General features: G+C 49.1%; 1 protein-coding gene across 1 annotated transcript in view; it reads right to left on the minus strand.

Annotated features, from left to right (window-relative positions):
• The window catches only part of LOC146863911 (uncharacterized), a 48,343-nt gene extending 33,548 nt beyond the window's left edge, over positions 1-14,795 (minus strand). Inside the window, exons 1-5 of the mRNA XM_085637150.1 lie at positions 14,750-14,795; positions 13,740-13,846; positions 12,827-12,992; positions 12,053-12,437; positions 11,582-11,683 (exon numbers count right to left, since the gene is read on the minus strand). Of these exons, the coding sequence (XP_085493276.1) occupies positions 11,582-11,683; positions 12,053-12,437; positions 12,827-12,874 (535 nt within the window). The 5' untranslated portion in view covers positions 12,875-12,992; positions 13,740-13,846; positions 14,750-14,795. The remainder of the gene's footprint in view (positions 1-11,581; positions 11,684-12,052; positions 12,438-12,826; positions 12,993-13,739; positions 13,847-14,749) is intronic.
• Positions 14,796-18,276: the final 3,481 nt, after the last annotated feature.

Genomic DNA, 18,276 nt, shown 5'->3' on the forward strand with positions numbered 1-18,276 from the left:
TACATGGCATGTGTGTTACACCTGGACGCAATGGCAGAAGTCACAGTCACAACATAGGGACAGTCTGTGGCAGTGGCCTATGCACTCACCTGATACCCTGGTCGCCCATACAGCATGGGGTACTGTGGGAGGATCACATCCAGCAGAGCCATGTTCTCCTCCAGGGTGAATGGCTGTGTCCTCTCCACAGCCCTTGACATGGTTCCAGGGAATCAGTAGCAGCAGCTGGGTCGACGAATGCAAAGATGTGCAGGCAAGTGCTCCCTCATGGGACCTGGCTGCCTTATATGTGCCCTTCTGCCCAGTCTCATGCACAGGAGTACAGAGAGATTGGTCACTCACATTTGCATCCTATGTTTCCACCAATCCCTACAAACCTAGCAGTCTGTGTGTTCTCTATCGGTTTCATTCTCCTGCATGATGTCAGCCCCACAAACACATTGCAACAAAGTAGACAAATTCCAACTGACTTCTTCTGTGCACCTTCCAGAACAATTTCGAATTTTGAACTTGGTCTCCATGACAACCAGCATGCATGTAGGCCTTAATACTTGTCCCCTATGTAATTTGGAGCATCACACACAGGTACGGTGCGTGTGGGGGCCCTAGGGCACCCCAAATGCATGGCAACGGCCCGTACATGCATGCCTACCCTCTCCATCACTATGGGTCTGCACGCGTATGCGTACCCGTAGTGGTACGGACCGTACACTCGCATCTACGCTCAATATCACTATGGGTCTGCACGCGTATGCGTACCCGTAGTGGTACGGACCGTACACTCGCATCTACGCTCACTATCACTATGGGTCTGCACGCGTATGCGTACCCGTAGTGGTACGGACCGTACACTCGCATCTACGCTCTCCATCACTATGGGTCTGCACGCGTATGCGTACTCGTAGTGATAGTGAGCGTAGATGCGAGTGTACGGTCCGTACCACTACGGGTACGCATACGCGTGCAGACCCATAGTGATAGTGAGCGTAGATGCGAGTGTACGGTCCGTACCACTACGGGTACGCATACGCGTGCAGACCCATAGTGATAGTGAGCGTAGATGCGAGTGTACGGTCCGTACCACTACGGGTACGCATACGCGTGCAGACCCATAGTGATAGTGAGCGTAGATGCGAGTGTACGGTCCGTACCACTACGGGTACGCATACGCGTGCAGACCCATAGTGATAGTGAGCGTAGATGCGAGTGTACGGTCCGTACCACTACGGGTACGCATACGCGTGCAGACCCATAGTGATAGGGCCGTTCACTCGCATCTACGCTCTCTATCACTATGGGTCTGCACGCGTATGCGTACTCGTAGTGGTACGGACCGTACACTCACATTTACGCTCTCCATCACTATGGGTCTGCACGCGTATGCGTACCCGTAGTGGCACGGACCGTACACTCGCATCTACGCTCGCCATCACGATGGGTACACATACGGCAGCACTCCCACAGTGATTTGGGAACATGCACAGGCCCTCTCAGCAGCAGTACGGCGGATTTTACACATCACTGTGGTGATAGGCGACACACATGTAGGAATAGGGCGGACATACTTGTCCATGGATGGACATACTTGTCCAGGAATGGACATCAAGGCATCGTCTGTGCATTACCACATGTGTGGGGCACAGGTGTCACAGGCTGTGATGTGGAACATGCCTCCTGAGTGGAGAAGGCACCAGATGTATGATGAGATGTGTACATGTGTACTGTGTGAGGGTGCAATGTGTGCCAGGCATGCCCTTGACTCCTTTGACATGTGTGCATGTGGGACTGCGCACTTGGGGTGAGCGTCACTGGCATGGCACCGACACCAACACCCGGAAGTGTCCCATGATGCCAGGTACAGGGGTCATGACACATGACTTATCACTACCCACAGTGCACAATGTGACTATGCCATATATGTGTCCGGGATTTACATCAGGTTGATGTTGTAGCACCCTCAAAAGCTGCAGCCGTTGCAGCAACCAACATGTGGCTGTGTGTAGATTGTCATTGCACACTGTTCCCAACACCATGCCACATGTGTTCTCGGATGTGAGGTGCACATGTATGCAAGGGACACGGAGTAGCGTGACAAGGCCATGTCAGCAAACTCACAAGGAATGTGTGGTGAGTCATGACATGTGCACCTTCATGGCAAGGTGTGTGGGCTGGACTAGTGTAATGTCATGTGACCTGTGGCTCAAGTGTTCCGCTGCCAGTCTCTGCAATCGGCATCACACTTCTGCTGATGTGTGGGTGTATGTCACTCCTGTCTTGCGTCGGGCAGTGCACTTGCACTGGGACACAGCTATTTCCATGGCGTGGCATGGGGAGGTTCTCAATCACCGTGTGTAGCTGGGTCTTGGAAGGAGTGTCACCTTGCATCCATACGTGTCCTGGGCATGTAGCACATGCCTGACTCCCTATGTGGCATGTGTGTATTGCCAGATTTACATGTGCTCAGTAGACATGAGTTGTTCTCGTAGTGCACTCACTCTTCCTTGTCACTTCCAAATTACTGCAGAGCGCCTCCTGTTGCCCGAAGAATTCCAGACTTGGCCACCATGCAGGAGAATGACAGGATCCGGCTCTACCGCTTCACCCAACCGTTGATTCTGGAGCTGACGGCGAGACTGGCACCACACCTGCAACCGCAGCACAGGTATCCTACGGCACTGACACCCCAGCTGAAGGTAATGGCTGCCCTACATTTCCTTGCCACGGGTACCTTCCAAAATACCATAGCTCATGTTGGTGGCATGTCCCAGAGCATGTTCAGCGGTGTGCTGCATGATTTCTTGGAGGCCATGTTGATTCACCTGGATGACTTCATCAAGTTCCCAAACCCTGAACAGATGACTGAGGTCAAGCGTGGTTTCTATGCCCTGGGAGGGATGCCCCATGTCATTGGGTCCATAGATGGGACACATGTAGGTTTGGTACCACCACACGCACGGGAGGTGGCGTACCGCAATCGGAAGCACTACCACTCCATCAATGCCCTTGTGGTGTGTCTGTCCAACATGGTGGTTTCACATGTCTGTGCTCGTTTCCCAGGATCAGCACACGATGCCTACATCATGAGGCGTAGCGGGATGCCTGATATGATGATGCAGCTGCGCAACGAACGAGCATGTGTTGTTGGTGGGTACAGTCTGTCTGTCCTGTATTCTGTTTGGCCGAGCAGCACTACCGCTTCGCCAGTTCTAACGATATCCATGTGCTTTCCATTTAGGGGACGCTGGCTATCCCAACATGCCTTGGCTGCTGACACCTCTCCGCAACCCCATCACGCCGGCCCAGCTCCGCTACAACACCGCCCATGGCCGGACAAGGCGAGTGATAGAGAGGACGTTTGGCATGCTGAAGAGCCGATTCCGGTGCCTCCACAAGACCGGCGGCGCACTCCCATATGCCCCGGCAAAGGTTTGCAAGATCTTCATGGTCTGCTGCATGCTGCACAACATGGCAGTTGAAAGAGCTGTGCCACTCATCCTGAATCAACATGACGAGGACCATCCACCCGTGGAGGACGAAGGGCTTGGCAATGGGGCTAGTGATGTGGAGGATGTGGAGCCACAAGAGGACATCCGGACTCGGCTCATACGCGACTTCTTTGCTTAGTGGTGAGTACCATTGTCTGAGTGTGCACGCCTTGGTCCCCGTGTGGCATGTGTTGTGATGCGTGTCTCCACCTGCATGTATGGCACGTGAGTCAGAGGTGTGCGTGGGTGTGTCACTGGAGTGATGGTGGCAGTGATGGTAGTATTTCCCCACTCATAATTGTGACCTAGCATTTTTTCATCCATACATGTGTCGAGTCAATGCACATGCAAGTGGCTGTGCTCTTTGTGGCTGACTTCTTGTGTGTCTCTCTTCCCCAGGTACCTGCGCATGCCGTCTTCTGGTTGCATTGTTGTGGCACTGCTATTCCTCATGGACATGGCATCGTGGGCTGACTCAGCGTTACAGGCACGGACACGTTTGGAAGTCTCCATGGGGTAAGGGATGCATCTGGGGTGTATTGGGTGTGGCAGTTGTTCACGATGTGTGCACACTGGCCCGGTCGGGGTTTGGTTCCTCTGCAGACATGTGGCATCCCCATGGGACACAACATGCAGCTGGGTACACCTGAATAGATGGTCAGACTTGTTGACAGTCATCAGTGATGGGATAGTGGATTGTGATGAAGGCATCAATGTGTGTGGCACTGCCCTCGGACACATACGGTTAACATTGTCTTGACATGGCGTGGGACTTCCACATCAGCGGATGTATGGTGTATGGCAGTCTCTCCGTGAGCAGCTGTGGGTATTTAGCTGTTAGCCGACACTTGTGTGCCAGTTCCATGGCTATCACGCATTTGTGCTGCAGAAGGGGGGTGCCAGTGTTTGAGCCACATGTTACTCCACATGATGTGTTCATGTGTACTTCAAGTTGCCTCTGCAATCCCAAAAACATGACTATTAAAGGTGTCCCTATGCCTCCAAGGTGCCTCTTCTCAGTCAATGCTGGTGTGTTGGCACGGTGCATCCTGCATGTCTGGCATGGTATTCCCAGATTGTGGCTATGTGTCAATGTGTCGAGTGGCAAGATGCAAGCTGTGTGTGTGTGCTGAGACTGTGTATTGGGCATGATGTCCATGACTGTGTGGGTAGTGTGACATGTGCCATCCCCATGCATCCAACGTTGTCCAGGCCCCCATTCTCTGCATCCACCGGACTCAAGCTTGCAGGACATGGTTCTGCCACCTGTCTACACGTACCTGGGTGCCCCCCAGGACACGGGCCAGGATCCCTGACCTCTGCGCATGACTGTTGCTGTACTCAATGTGTCTGTCAGCACGGTTGTTCGGCCACCCCCTCAGCTGGTTCTGACCATCACGGGTGTGTATGGTGCTCCATGTCTGTCTTGCCTAATAAACTGTGACCCATGTGTCCTGTGCCAGACTCAGGCCCCAGGGTGTGGATGGTTGAAGTGAACAGATGACTCAGGCATGTTTAGACTGTACAAGACACATGTTAGGTAATAATGCTACCAGCAGGCATCTACTCTTAATAGTGTGATTTATTATTGGGGGGGGGGGGGGGGGGACAAAGTGAGGGGCTTTCCGGGATTAGGGAATCCAAAGTTCAGTAGGGGAGTTGGTGTCCTTGCCATTGGAAATCCTCAGAGTCCATGCCACAGTCTTTGTCAACATTGGTCAGCCAGTGACCAGCAGGGCCATGTGGCAGAGAATGTCTCTTGATGCTGTGATGCTGTTGCTCCAGTGGGCCAGGTGCCAGGCCAGGTGTCCTGGGAGATGGTGATGTAGCAGCCACCCTCACGGTCCTTTCCGTGGACGACCCGGCTTCCTGCGGGGAACCTCAGCAGCAGGCCGTGACGACGTCTGGGATGCTCCGTCGGATGTTTCCTCCTCCTCCTCATGATCCCTCCCTGTGGGTGGTGATGTTCTCCGCCTTCTGGCACAGGGAGGGTCGGCCATGGTGTCGGCCATCCGACGGAGTTCAGCGTGAATCCCCTGGGACGCCGTCACTTGCTCAGCCTGTCTGTCCTCCATCCTCCGTTGGTGTAGCTGTAGACAGGCTATTAGCTCCGCATATTGCTGGGCCTGCTGGACCTTGATCCCCTCGAGGACGGACACAACCTGGGCCATGCCCGTGGTGTCCTGCCGGTATGAGTCCAGGATGTTACGGACATGTGAAAATACCGGATCCCCAGCCAACTGGTCAGGCTCGCGCCTCCGCCGTCCTCCACTCCCACCACCCCTGCCCACTTGCGTCTGGCCTGCACTTGTGGGCACATCGGGTCTCCGGGACCCCTGAGGGGTGGCATTGGCGTTGTCGCCTGCCTCCTCCTGGGTGCCCGGGACACCGTGTCCCTCCTGGCGAGCCTGGCTGCATTGTGGTGTTGGGGCAGGGATCCTGGGTGTCTCCTGGGATGTGGCAGGAGTGGGGGTGGTGGTTGGCACGGTTGTACCTGACGCAGGTGCTGCAGGTGGTTGGACACCAGAGGGGCCAGGTCGGTCGGGGTCGTCCGCAGAGTGGTGAGAGTGGTCGCTGCCGGTGGGATCGGTCTCCTGCAGATCCGGGTCCTGTGAGTGTTCCCCCCCAGTGTTGGGGGGTGCAGCACGACGTTGACCTGTGTGTGAGAGAGAAAATGTTAATTTGGATCCATGCAACATCCATGTTTCATCCGTTACAAAGTTGGCACATTTCCTCTTGGAATTAGGATCTGTCTTGCATTCCACTCACAGTGCACTTGTGCATGTGTGTGTCCCTTGGGCACCAATTTGGCCCCTTTAACTATGTGTGGCACAGTCTTACTTGCTGCGTCAAGTGTGACTGCAGTCAGCAGTGGAGTGTGCATGTGTGCCGAGCTATGCATTTGCGCCTTCCTTGTAGCACTGTACATGTGCACATGGAGTGGATCCACACACTTATATGATGCAGGTGGCTGTCCTTGTGCTCGTGTACAGGTTGTGACATGGCCCTGCGTTTTGCCATGATGAAGAGGGGGGGTTCTGGCACTGGCCACCCTTGTCTACATGCACGCAGTCCACCTGCTGACGAGCAGACATTCCCACACACCACAGGACTGATTTGCTCTCCCTGTGTCTCCCTCCTTCTCTGTCCCCCTCTCCCTCCCTCTCTGTCCCCCTCTCCCTCCCTCTGTGTCCCCCTCTCCCTCCCTCTGTGTCCCCCTCTCCCTCCCTCTGTGTCCCCCTCTCCCTCCCTCTGTGTGTCAGCCTCCTCCCTCTGTCCATCTTCCTGTGTCTCCCTCCCTCTGTGTCCCCCTCTCCCTCCCTCTGTGTGTCAGCCTCCTCCCTCTGTCCATCTTCCTGTGTCTCCCTCCCTCTCTGTCCCCCTCTCCCTCCCTCTCTGTCCCCCTCTCCCTCCCTCTGTGTGTCAGCCTCCTCCCTATGTCCGTCTCCCTCCCTCTCAGTCCCCCTCTCCCTCCCTCTGTGTCCCCCTCTCCCTCCCTCTCTGTCCCCCTCTCCCTCCCTCTGTGTGTCAGCCTCCTCCCTCTGTCCGTCTCCCTCCCTCTCAGTCCCCCTCTCCCTCCCTCTGTGTCCCCCTCTCCCTCCCTCCGTGTGTCACCCTCTGTCACCTTGGCCCAGCTTCCTGGGCACACACTGTTAGCAGATCTTTGAGTGGCCCTTGGCCTGTTGATGTGAGTTTGTTTCTGATCTCCAGGCACCCATTTTGTCTGCTGTGTGTCTGTGCGCTGCTGCTGTGGTGGTGTGTGCTGCCACTCTTTCACACTGTTGGCTGTTCATTAGCTGCTGGCATGTGCAAAACAGTGCCTTCACCCCCATGTGTTGATGCAAGGCATCCGCCATTTGCTGGCAAGTCATTCCTGTGTTGGGACACAGTGTTTGTCTGGCTGTGACCTAGGCCATATGGGCAGAGGGCATTGTTGTCTGCTTTGGAGTCGCACTATGTGATTTTTGGTGCCCAGCCTCCCGCCATCCGGGTTACCGTGTCATGTGTTGTTGTCTTCTGTGGCCTGTGACTTGACATTGTCCAGCTGGGTGCATGGGGCATGGTGGCAGCAGTGGCATGTGCCTGCTCATGGAGTGTGGTTGAGTAATGCGATGGCTTGTGGTGGTTGCGTGCCTGTTATTAATTTTGGTTGTGGTTGCAGTTCCCCCCATGTGAGGTGCGTTGTTTGTGTACTCACCCGGGTCTCGGAGTCCTTCTACTCCTTCAACTGCCTCCACCGGCAGTATGGCCATCACCCTCTCCTCCCAGGGATGGTACTGTACGGGTCTGCGGGAGGGCCCTCCTCCGGTGGCGTTGGCCTGGTCGAGTTCCTCCTGTCTCTTGGCTCTGACCCTCCTCCGCAGATCGTACCACCTGTTCTGGCAATCCTGCTTGGTCCTCCTGGTGTCCGCAACAGCATTCACAGCATCGACGATGGTCTGCCACATGGCTGTTTTGGCTGCCTGGCTGGTGCTTCTGACCAATGTTCCAAAGATCTGTGGCTCGACTCTGAGGATTTGATCAACAAGGACCTCCAACTCTCGGTGACTGAACTTTGGATTCTTGGTAGTGGGCATGGTGAGGGGTGTGGGTGGGGATGGTGTGGGTGTGGGGGGTGTGTGGATGTTGGGGGGGGGGTGTGGATGGTTGTGTGTGTGTGTGAATTAAATGAGAGGGTGTTTGTGAGGGTGGTCGTGTGAAGGTGTGCAAGTGTAAGATGTGGTGTCGCTTGTAGTCTGGTTCTGTGGTGTCTGGCAGCAGTGGGTCTGTTGCAAAGGCTCATGGTTTGTGTGTGTGGGCCCTTTTTATTGGTCCATGGGTGGGTGTGGCAGTGTTTGAATTTTGGGTGGGTGTGTTATAAGGAGTGGTGGTGTATTGGGCCTCTGTTTGTTTTTGACAGTTGCAGGTCAGTGATTGTGTTATTTTAGTGGTTGTTGGCCATGTTTAGTGGCTGTGTGCCTTTCGAATGGTGTATTGTTGAGTTGTTTTGTTTTGTCCTTGTTGTGTACGTGCGTTTTGTGCGTGTGTACGGTGTGTACATGGGCCATTTGGTTGTACGATTTGGTCCTTGTGTGTGGCTTTGTACGACTCGTACATGCGGTTGTGATGTTGGGGCATGGGGTGCGCTCCGTACTTAGGAGGTTGGGTTGGGGGTGCGCCAGGAACGTACTGGGGTGGGGGTACGACTGGAACGTACTGGGGTGTACATAGACGGTGGTACGACACGTACAGGGGTGGGGGGGTGTACATTGACGGTGGTACGACACGTACTGGGGTGGGGGTACGACTGGAACGTACTGGGGTGTGGGTGGACGGGGCTATGACACGTCCTGGGGTGGGGGTGTGGCTCGCACGTACTGGGGTGTAGGTACACGGGGGGTACGACACGTACAGGGGGGGGTGTACATGGACGGTGGTACGACACGTACAGGGGTGGGGGGGTGTACATGGACGGTGGTACGACACGTACAGGGGTGGGGGGGTGTACATAGACGGTGGTACGACACGTACAGGGGTGGGGGGGGTGTACATAGACGGTGGTACGACACGTACAGGGGTGGGGGGGTGTACATAGACGGTGGTACGACACGTACTGGGGTGGGGGTACGACTGGAACGTACTGGGGTGTACATAGACGGTGGTACGACACGTACAGGGGTGGGGGGGTGTACATAGACGGTGGTACGACACGTACAGGGGTGGGGGGGTGTACATTGACGGTGGTACGACACGTACTGGGGTGGGGGTACGACTGGAACGTACTGGGGTGTGGGTGGACGGGGCTATGACACGTCCTGGGGTGGGGGTGTGGCTCGCACGTACTGGGGTGTAGGTACACGGGGGGTACGACACGTACAGGGGGGGGTGTACATGGACGGTGGTACGACACGTACTGGGGTGGGGGGGTGTACATTGACGGTGGTACGACACGTACTGGGGTGGGGGTACGACTGGAACGTACTGGGGTGTACATAGACGGTGGTACGACACGTACAGGGGTGGGGGGGTGTACATGGACGGTGTTACGACACGTACAGGGGTGGGGGGGTGTACATAGACGGTGGTACGACACGTACAGGGGTGGGGGGGTGTACATAGACGGTGGTACGACACGTACAGGGGTGGGGGGGTGTACATAGACGGTGGTACGACACGTACTGGGGTGGGGGTACGACTGGAACGTACTGGGGTGTACATAGACGGTGGTACGACACGTACAGGGGTGGGGGGGTGTACATGGACGGTGTTACGACACGTACAGGGGTGGGGGGGTGTACATTGACGGTGGTACGACACGTACAGGGGTGGGGGGGTGTACATAGACGGTGGTACGACACGTACTGGGGTGGGGGTACGACTGGAACGTACTGGGGTGTACATAGACGGTGGTACGACACGTACAGGGCTGGGGGGTGGACATGGACGGTGTTACGACACGTACAGGGGTGGGGGGGTGTACATTGACGGTGGTACGACACGTACAGGGGTGGGGGGGTGTACATTGACGGTGGTACGACACGTACAGGGGTGGGGGGGGTGTACATTGACGGTGGTACGACACGTACTGGGGTGGGGGTACGACTGGAACGTACTGGGGTGTAGGTAGACGGGGCTATGACACGTACTGGGGTGGGGGTGTGGCTCGAACGTACTGGGGTGTAGGTACACGGGGGGTACGACACGTACTGGGGTGGGGGTACGACTGGAACGTACTGGGGTGTACATAGACGGTGGTACGACACGTACAGGGGTGGGGGGGTGTACATGGACGGTGTTACGACACGTACAGGGGTGGGGGGGTGTACATGGACGGTGGTACGACACGTACAGGGGTGGGGGGGGTGTACATAGACGGTGGTACGACACGTACTGGGGTGGGGGTACGACTGGAACGTACTGGGGTGTAGGTAGACGGGGCTATGACACGTACTGGGGTGGGGGTGTGGCTATGACACGTACTGGGGTGTAGGTACACGGGGGGTACGACACGTACTGGGGTGGGGGTACGACTGGAACGTACTGGGGTGTAGGTAGACGGGGCTGTGACACGTACTGGGGTGGGGGTGTGGCTCGAACGTACTGGGGTGTAGGTACACGGGGGGTACGACACGTACTGGGGTGGGGGTGCGACTGGAACGTACTGGGGTGTACATAGACGGTGGTACGACACGTACAGGGGTGGGGGGGTGTACATTGACGGTGGTACGACACGTACTGGGGTGGGGGTGCGACTGGAACGTACTGGGGTGTACATAGACGGGTGGGGGTATACATATACGGGGGTACGTGTCGGACGTACGGGGGCTGGGGGGAGTGTTGGGCGCGTATGCGGGCACATGTCTCCATGGTTGCTATTGGTGTTCGGTGCGGACGGTGTTTTTTCCATACGGTTGTAGGCTCGGACGCACGGGATGGATCGTGATTCCTCGGTCGGACTTGGATTTTTACGTTTGTAAGGTAAATCGTCCGAGGACGTGTCGGACACATTTTCCGACCCGAGGACGTGTGGGGAATGATTCCCGGTGCGGTTCGTATGGACTTTTTACCATGCGAATCGTGATTGCCAGTTCGTACGGCACTTGTACGATTCGTACGGTAAAAAGACCCGATACGAGTCGCACGGGGGAATTTTTTACCGGATCGTGATCGGCACCTTAGTCTCCAAATAATGGTGGAGTGCTGATCCGTTCGATTGAGAATAAGATATGAGTTAAAATGCTGTTTAGCTAGATTTGTGATGATGATGATCAGGTTTGTGCTTGAAATAATGAGGAAACAGAAACAACAAGGGAGAAGCTTTCGAGGCTCAATATAGTTTTTTCATGTTACATGCTCTTATTTGAAAAATAAAGAGAAATATATGTGACTTACTTATATGTAATAACATAAATCTGTTTTAAAAGTGAATTTTATCAAGCATGCTGCATTTTTTGTTTATTTATTAAATTCTCAACTGACTTTGAAAAATTCGAATAACAGTACATATATTAAAAGCCACAAGCATGTGCAATAACCAGTACAACAAGCTTATGAAGGTGTTATAAAGATTTTTACAACTTCAAATTGCTTTTTAAATATATAAAAAGAAACCTCACCACCAATCATTCCAGTTGCTTTTAATACTACTGAAACATCCATCTCCTCTGAAAGTGTTTCGATTGAATGAATTTCGTGATCTTCTTCACTGGTCATGCTTGCTGGAAAATATTTTTTTTTAACTTGATCAAAGGGCTATAAATTATTGTTAAAAATTTCCCTAAATGAACGCATTGCAAAGAAGTATGTTAAATAAGGAGGTGAAGTTCAAGTTAGTAACAACTCAGTTTCGAAAAACAAACAATATTAACCAAAACCACCACAATCCATTCGTAAAACGAAGATTATAGCAAAATCATTTTTTAAACATACAATTTTTCAAAAAGTTAATTTTATTAGAAAAAACGTTTTGCTTTCTTTGTGTTAAATAAGTACCTTAACAACCAAGCGGGTGCACTCTATCAAGGGTGATGTTATATAATTTAAAAATTCAGATCCAAATTACTCCAAATGGAAAAATCAAAACATACCTTTCTTTGTTTCGCTGATGCCGCTTGATGTATACGGCCTCAACATGTCCAGATTGTATGTTCTACGTAGAGCGATGTTGCTAGCATTAATCAATGTAACGCGCTTCCCTTTTATTTCTGAAATGGTGTACGGTCCGTTAAATTTATGTTGTAAAACACCTCCTTTTCTCGTACCTAGCCTGGAATTTTTCAGGAGCACTAACTGTCCCTCTGTAAAGGTGCAAGGCTTAAATTTTTTGGTTACTCTCTTTTTAAATTTTTCTTTTTGTTTTTCCTGTGCCAGCTCAATGTTCTTTTTGGTCTGCTTCTGCAGCTCTTCTCTTTTTTTTTCCTTTTGGTAGACAATGTCCGCATATTCAGATTCAGTCGGTAGTATAAAGTCAATCTATTAAAGGGAACATCAAACTCCATATGTAATGCTAATCATATTCCTGTTGTTTAATTGTTTTTTAATAATTCTTCAATACATGAAAAAAAAATATTTTAAAAAAAAACCACAATAATCAATAGAATTAAGCATTCTATTTCTAAAAAAAAAATTTAAACTAAAAATTTTCAAAATATTTTTGACAATCAATGTGAAAATACATGAAAAAGGGAAAGATATAATTAATTGTTAATAGTTATCAATACTTCAATAATATCCTGCAAGTAAATATCTGTATCAATACACAACATATATGAATCAGAAGAATTAGATATGTGTAAGCACTCTGAAAATAATAGAACATTTTAACCATTTCTCAAATTGAAACGAAAAAAATTATTTCATACCAGGTCATCTGCAACCTCACTTGGAAATCTGGCTTCACGGCCATACATTAACAGAAAAGGGGAAACTTTTGTTGTTGAATGCGGCTTTGATCTTAACGAAAACAATGCATTGTCCAAAAACAAATCCCAATCGTTTTGATGTTCGTTGACATATTTCGCCAATATGCTGCAAAATTATAAAAAAAATAGCGCATAGAATGAATGTAACAGACAATGTATAATCAAGTGTGATATATTATTAGTGAAATAAAAAAGTTACAATTATGTAATGTATTCTTTAATATTGAAAAAGACTTTTCAAAAATGGTATTCAGCACAGTGGTCATCATTAAGATGCTGGTGGGACTATTGTACAAACAGCACAATATAGGAAGTGTGACAAAGTGACACTGATCCGCAGTACCGCTGCCCTCATTGTGATGCGTACGACTTTCACTGAAATTGCGAAGACCGTTATCTCTTGTGCTTCTGGCTGAACCACACGGCGCAATCGAAAACATAGAAATTAAATACATTCCTGGACCTAGTGCCAAACATGGTCCATGGATGTTGGTGAACTAGGCAACATTGTAGGCAGACAGGGGGTAAAGGGGCCATGCTATGGACTACCATAGCATCGGTCTAACAGCCATTTCCCGTGATAAGAAACTCTATGAAAGGACATGCAGAAAGGAACTTTGCAATTCTAATGCTGAATTTTCTAGTGATTACCGACCAAGCAATGGTAAGGTTGGCTTAATAACTATTATTTAGCATGCTTTATTTCACAGCACAATCCTAATTTGTTTTTAAAGAGATTATTTGTCAGAAACACCAAAATCCGGTCAATATTCTTAACATTAAAAAGAAATTTTTTAAAAATAAAGGTCCAGGATAAAATATTTTAGAAATAAAGACTCTTAAATAGCATTACCTTTTAATGTTAGCATTCGTACGCTCATCTAACCCATTTGTCTGTGGGTGATATGCTGCACTCACAGAACGTTGTATTTCTAATAGTTTTGATAATTCAAAATTAACCTGAAAAATAAAAACATATATATTTTATTTAACGATGTTTTATTTGACAATAGAAATTATCCAGAAAGTGAGAAGAATGTAATTATATAGTAGATGAAACTCTTAAACATATCTAAATGCATAATACATACAATAATGGAAGAAAAATAATACCGGTCATGTAAATAAAGTGTTTTACTATACAAGGTTGAAAATCAAACAGTAAACTTCAGCATAACATGATATTGCCTGTTTTGATTTGTTAATTTTAAAGTCGAATTTGTTCATAAAAACTAATAACAGGCACATTTGAGTAGTAATGTACTATTTTTAAAAAATAAAAAGGAATAAAAAAAATTGCACTTTTATCACATGGACTTTTATCAAATTGGTTCTGCACCGATGAGTGTTTTGCAATTTATATAGACCTGATCCCTAAATGAATAAAAAATGAATATGACACAAAGGGTGCAACCATGCACTGACTTAAACTGTGCATACACATTTTTAAGTTAGAAATGTAAATAAATATGACCGATTTATAATTTCTGTATTTATTGTAAAATTCATATCCATTTAAAATATAATTGCTATTTTTCAAAAAATAATAATTTTGCATAGATTATAACAAGATATGACAGATGTAATTACAATTATTTAGATAAAAATATTCAAATAATTGTAATGTAGTATGTGAAAAATAATTGAAGAAACATTGATTTATCTTAATGAAATATTTTAAATTCACCATTTTTTCTGTTATAACATTTAAAAAACATACATCATAATACATTTTTTTTAACCTTTGTAAATCAAAATCTTTAAAAAAAAAAATTAGTCATTGAAATTTTTAAAGATTTTAAAATTAAAAAATATATAATAACAAAACTTTGAAATGTATTTAGGTTTGTCTTGTAAACTCACTTCATTTACAAATTCACGTCCTTGGTCTGATAAAACCCGTTTTGGACTTCCGTGGCGAAGGAAAATTTGAACTAGTCTGGAAGCCACGTCGGCAGCACTCTTGGATTTGAGTGGGAATGCCTCAACCCATTTTGAAAAGTAATCAGTTGCCGTCAAAATGTATTTGTATCCGGAATGGGTGGTTGGTAAAGGTCCCATTAAATCAACTCCTAAAAGTTCCCAAACTTCTTGGACCTGTAAATTAACATATTTGAAAAGACGGTAATCAAAATAAAAACAATTTTTTTTTTCTTTCATTCAAATTTAATAATTAAGTAAAGTGTCAATCCTTTTCAATTGAAATTATAAATCACACATACAGTTAAGGTCATAAAGAATGAAATAAGACATATAGTACCTACTTTAATTGGTTTTAATTCAGCTGCAATCTGGAGTGCGGGTTGTTCTTTTTGGCAACTATCACACTCCTTTATCTATAAAATCAATAGAAATCTATTAAATAACAATTCCTAAATAGGTTAAAAAAATAACCAATTATCATCAACTTTTTGAATTAAGATCTCTAATAAGTGTACGTAGTATTTTTGGAAATAGAAAAACCTAAAACTTACAGTACCTGCCTCACTTATTTTTGAAAAATTTAATTATTTCAAAAACACCTGCAAATCATTAAATATTAAAACAAAATATCCATAACATACAGCGTGTTTAAAATGGTAAACACAATGGTATAGTTGTTAGATTGCTTAAAAAAAACACTTAATGACACTTTCAAATTAAGGCAGCACTTTTTCATAAATATAAATTTGAATTACTCAATATTCCATATAATTAATGTATGTGGCAAAAGACCGGGGGACCCGTGACGCGATCGTGGCTTGGAAGCGGCTGAGGTGCGGAGATAAAAGGACGTTCGGGGCGGAGAAGGAGCACCCCCCCCAGCTGCTGAGTCGAGTGCCGATAAAGGGCAGAGCTGAGACCCTGGAGCAGTTCGGAGACGGGGAGCTACTTCTGAGATGGGGCATTTGAAGACATTGAGCTGCGGACCTGTGGGGACCACCAATCATAACGGGCTGCTTTCAACAGGGAGTCTGGGATGTATGCACTGCTGGGGTCACTGCCTTAACTGCGGAAGGGAAACGATTTCGCAGACATTGAAGGGCCATCACACGCTTCAGACACCCGCGTTCACCGGTGCAGCCCACCTGGGTGCCGGATATGGATTGTCAAAGGCGTCGATAGTGCTGAGGTTGCAGCGGATCTGAAATGGTGACCGTTGGGAGCAGGGTTCGCCACGCAGATTGGAGACCCGAAGAGCTGACCTGCGATTATATTACCGAGGGCCGATATCAGAGCGAATTGCCAGGAGGGCTGAGATACTAGCCTGAGCGGAGAACGAAGAGCGCGGCAAGGACTGGAGAGTTTAATGAGCAGCAGGGAGAGGATGCTGGACGGGAGACAGGAGTGTGACCTGGTGCATGGTGAGGTAGATGTGGATCGACGCTAGGCCTATACCACCGATACAGAGACAGTATGGGGAAGACAGATGCCAGTCAAACGAAACTGAATTTTGAGAAGGCGCGGAACCCAGGCACCACAAACAGGTCCACCCCACGAGGGACGTAATGGTCCGCAGGAAGGAGCTGCGGCGCCAGAAACAGACGTCCAAAGTATCCTGCAGGATATCCGCCATGGCTTCGCCACTGTTGTTGAGAAGGTAGACCGCATGTCGACAACAATGGATGCCATAGTCCACAAATTCTAAGGGCATGAGGAGCGGCTAACAGCAGAGGAACGGCGCATATCAGACGTGGATGATGTGACCTCCAGCCAGGCCATGCGGCTTGGCCGGATGGATAATCTGTTGAGGGTAATTGCTGCAAAGAATGAGGACTTGGAAGCGCGCAGTCGGCACTAAAATTAAGCGTACTGGGAATTCCGGAATGAACCAATGTTGGACGCTTTGAGGAATATATGGAAAAGCTTCTTTTATCCTCGGTTGCCACAGAAGCATTCTCCAGCTAGTTCATTGTAGAAAGTGCCTATAGAGCTCTTGGAACGTGGCCGCAGCCGGGGGGGGGGGGGGGGGGGGGGGAGTCCGAGTCAGATTATTTCGAGACTATTAAACTACAGAGACCGCAATGGGACTCTGCGTGCTGCCAGAGGCAAACAGACTCTGACGTATGATGGGAATTCATTTTCCATATATCCTGACTTTACGCCCATGGTACAAGAGGAGAGGCGTAAATTTATGGAGGTCAAGGCTAAACTGAAAAAGGCACAAATTGACTATGCGTTGCTTTATCCGGCGTGCCTCAGGGTGACATATAAGGGAAATAAGCACTTCTTCACCGCGCCGAATCAAGTGGAAGACTTTGGTAAGCACCTGAAAAGATATAATCGTACTGGTTGCGGAGGTCCAGCTGTGAAGCGGTTGGTGTCGGAGAGAGAGGCAGAGTACTCCCTGGAGGCTAATGCAAAGGGACACGAAGGGGTCACCCTCGAGACATTATTGTACACTGGTTTCGAAGTGGCAACCGTTGAGACTGAGGCTGAGTACTGTTGCTACCTGATGATCTAAGCGAGCGAATTATCTTTTGTGCCGGGCACCCCTCTGGCCCCTGGAGCACAAATGTTTCCTTGGGTTGGGTGTGAGCTTCGGCTTGTTTTTGGGGCGAGAGGTGATTGTGCGTCTACTTTGTGGAAGCCCCCAGCGGGTATTACCCTGGGGCGGTTCGCTACGCATCCGAGATGGGTGATGTGGCATATACGATTGTAATGTTTGGATTGGGGAGGGCAGGGGGGGGAATACATTGCTGGGAATTTGGGGCTGCTTCAGTGGGAGGGGGTGTGAACCAATGGGGAAGTTGATGGTTACAATATGTTTACCTCCAAGAAGGATGCTAATGAACATGGTCTAGGGAGGATTTTGGCTGAGTTCAAAGTTGTGCATCTCGGATTGTCAAAGAGCCTATGTGATCTAATAGGAGGGTTGGCACCATACCATGCTGGAATAATACTTGGGGGCATGTATGTTGATCAGGAGTATGGCTGATTGTACGGTAGGCAGTTTGAATGTTGTCACATGGAATGTTCGGGGGCAAGGGGACACGCGGAAGAGGCGAGAATTGCTTGCGAATCTAGACAGGCATCAAACACACATTGCCATGTTACAGGAAACACATTTTACTCCACAGGTGGATGGAGGCTTTGCCACCAAGTGGGCAGAACACAGGATTTTATCCTCCTAATCTTCTTATACGCGTGGGACGGCTATACTTAAGAAAAGACAGGTGGCCTTTCATCTTGTGGGTTCAGTTGGGGATGCACAAGGGAGATATTGTATAGCGTGGGGGAGATTGGGCTCGCTGTCGGTTACACTGGCCTGTTGTTATGGGCCAAATTTGGATGACCCTGCTTTTTTCAATGCACTTTGGCCCAAGATAATTGAGACGGGCTCCTATAATCCAGGGTGTGATAGATTGCACCCGGCCTCCCACCATTACAACAAGGCGCATGTGGATACT

Source organism: Triturus cristatus, chromosome 2_1 (assembly GCF_964204655.1).
Source record: "Triturus cristatus chromosome 2_1, aTriCri1.1, whole genome shotgun sequence".
Taxonomy (NCBI): Eukaryota; Metazoa; Chordata; class Amphibia; order Caudata; family Salamandridae; genus Triturus; species Triturus cristatus.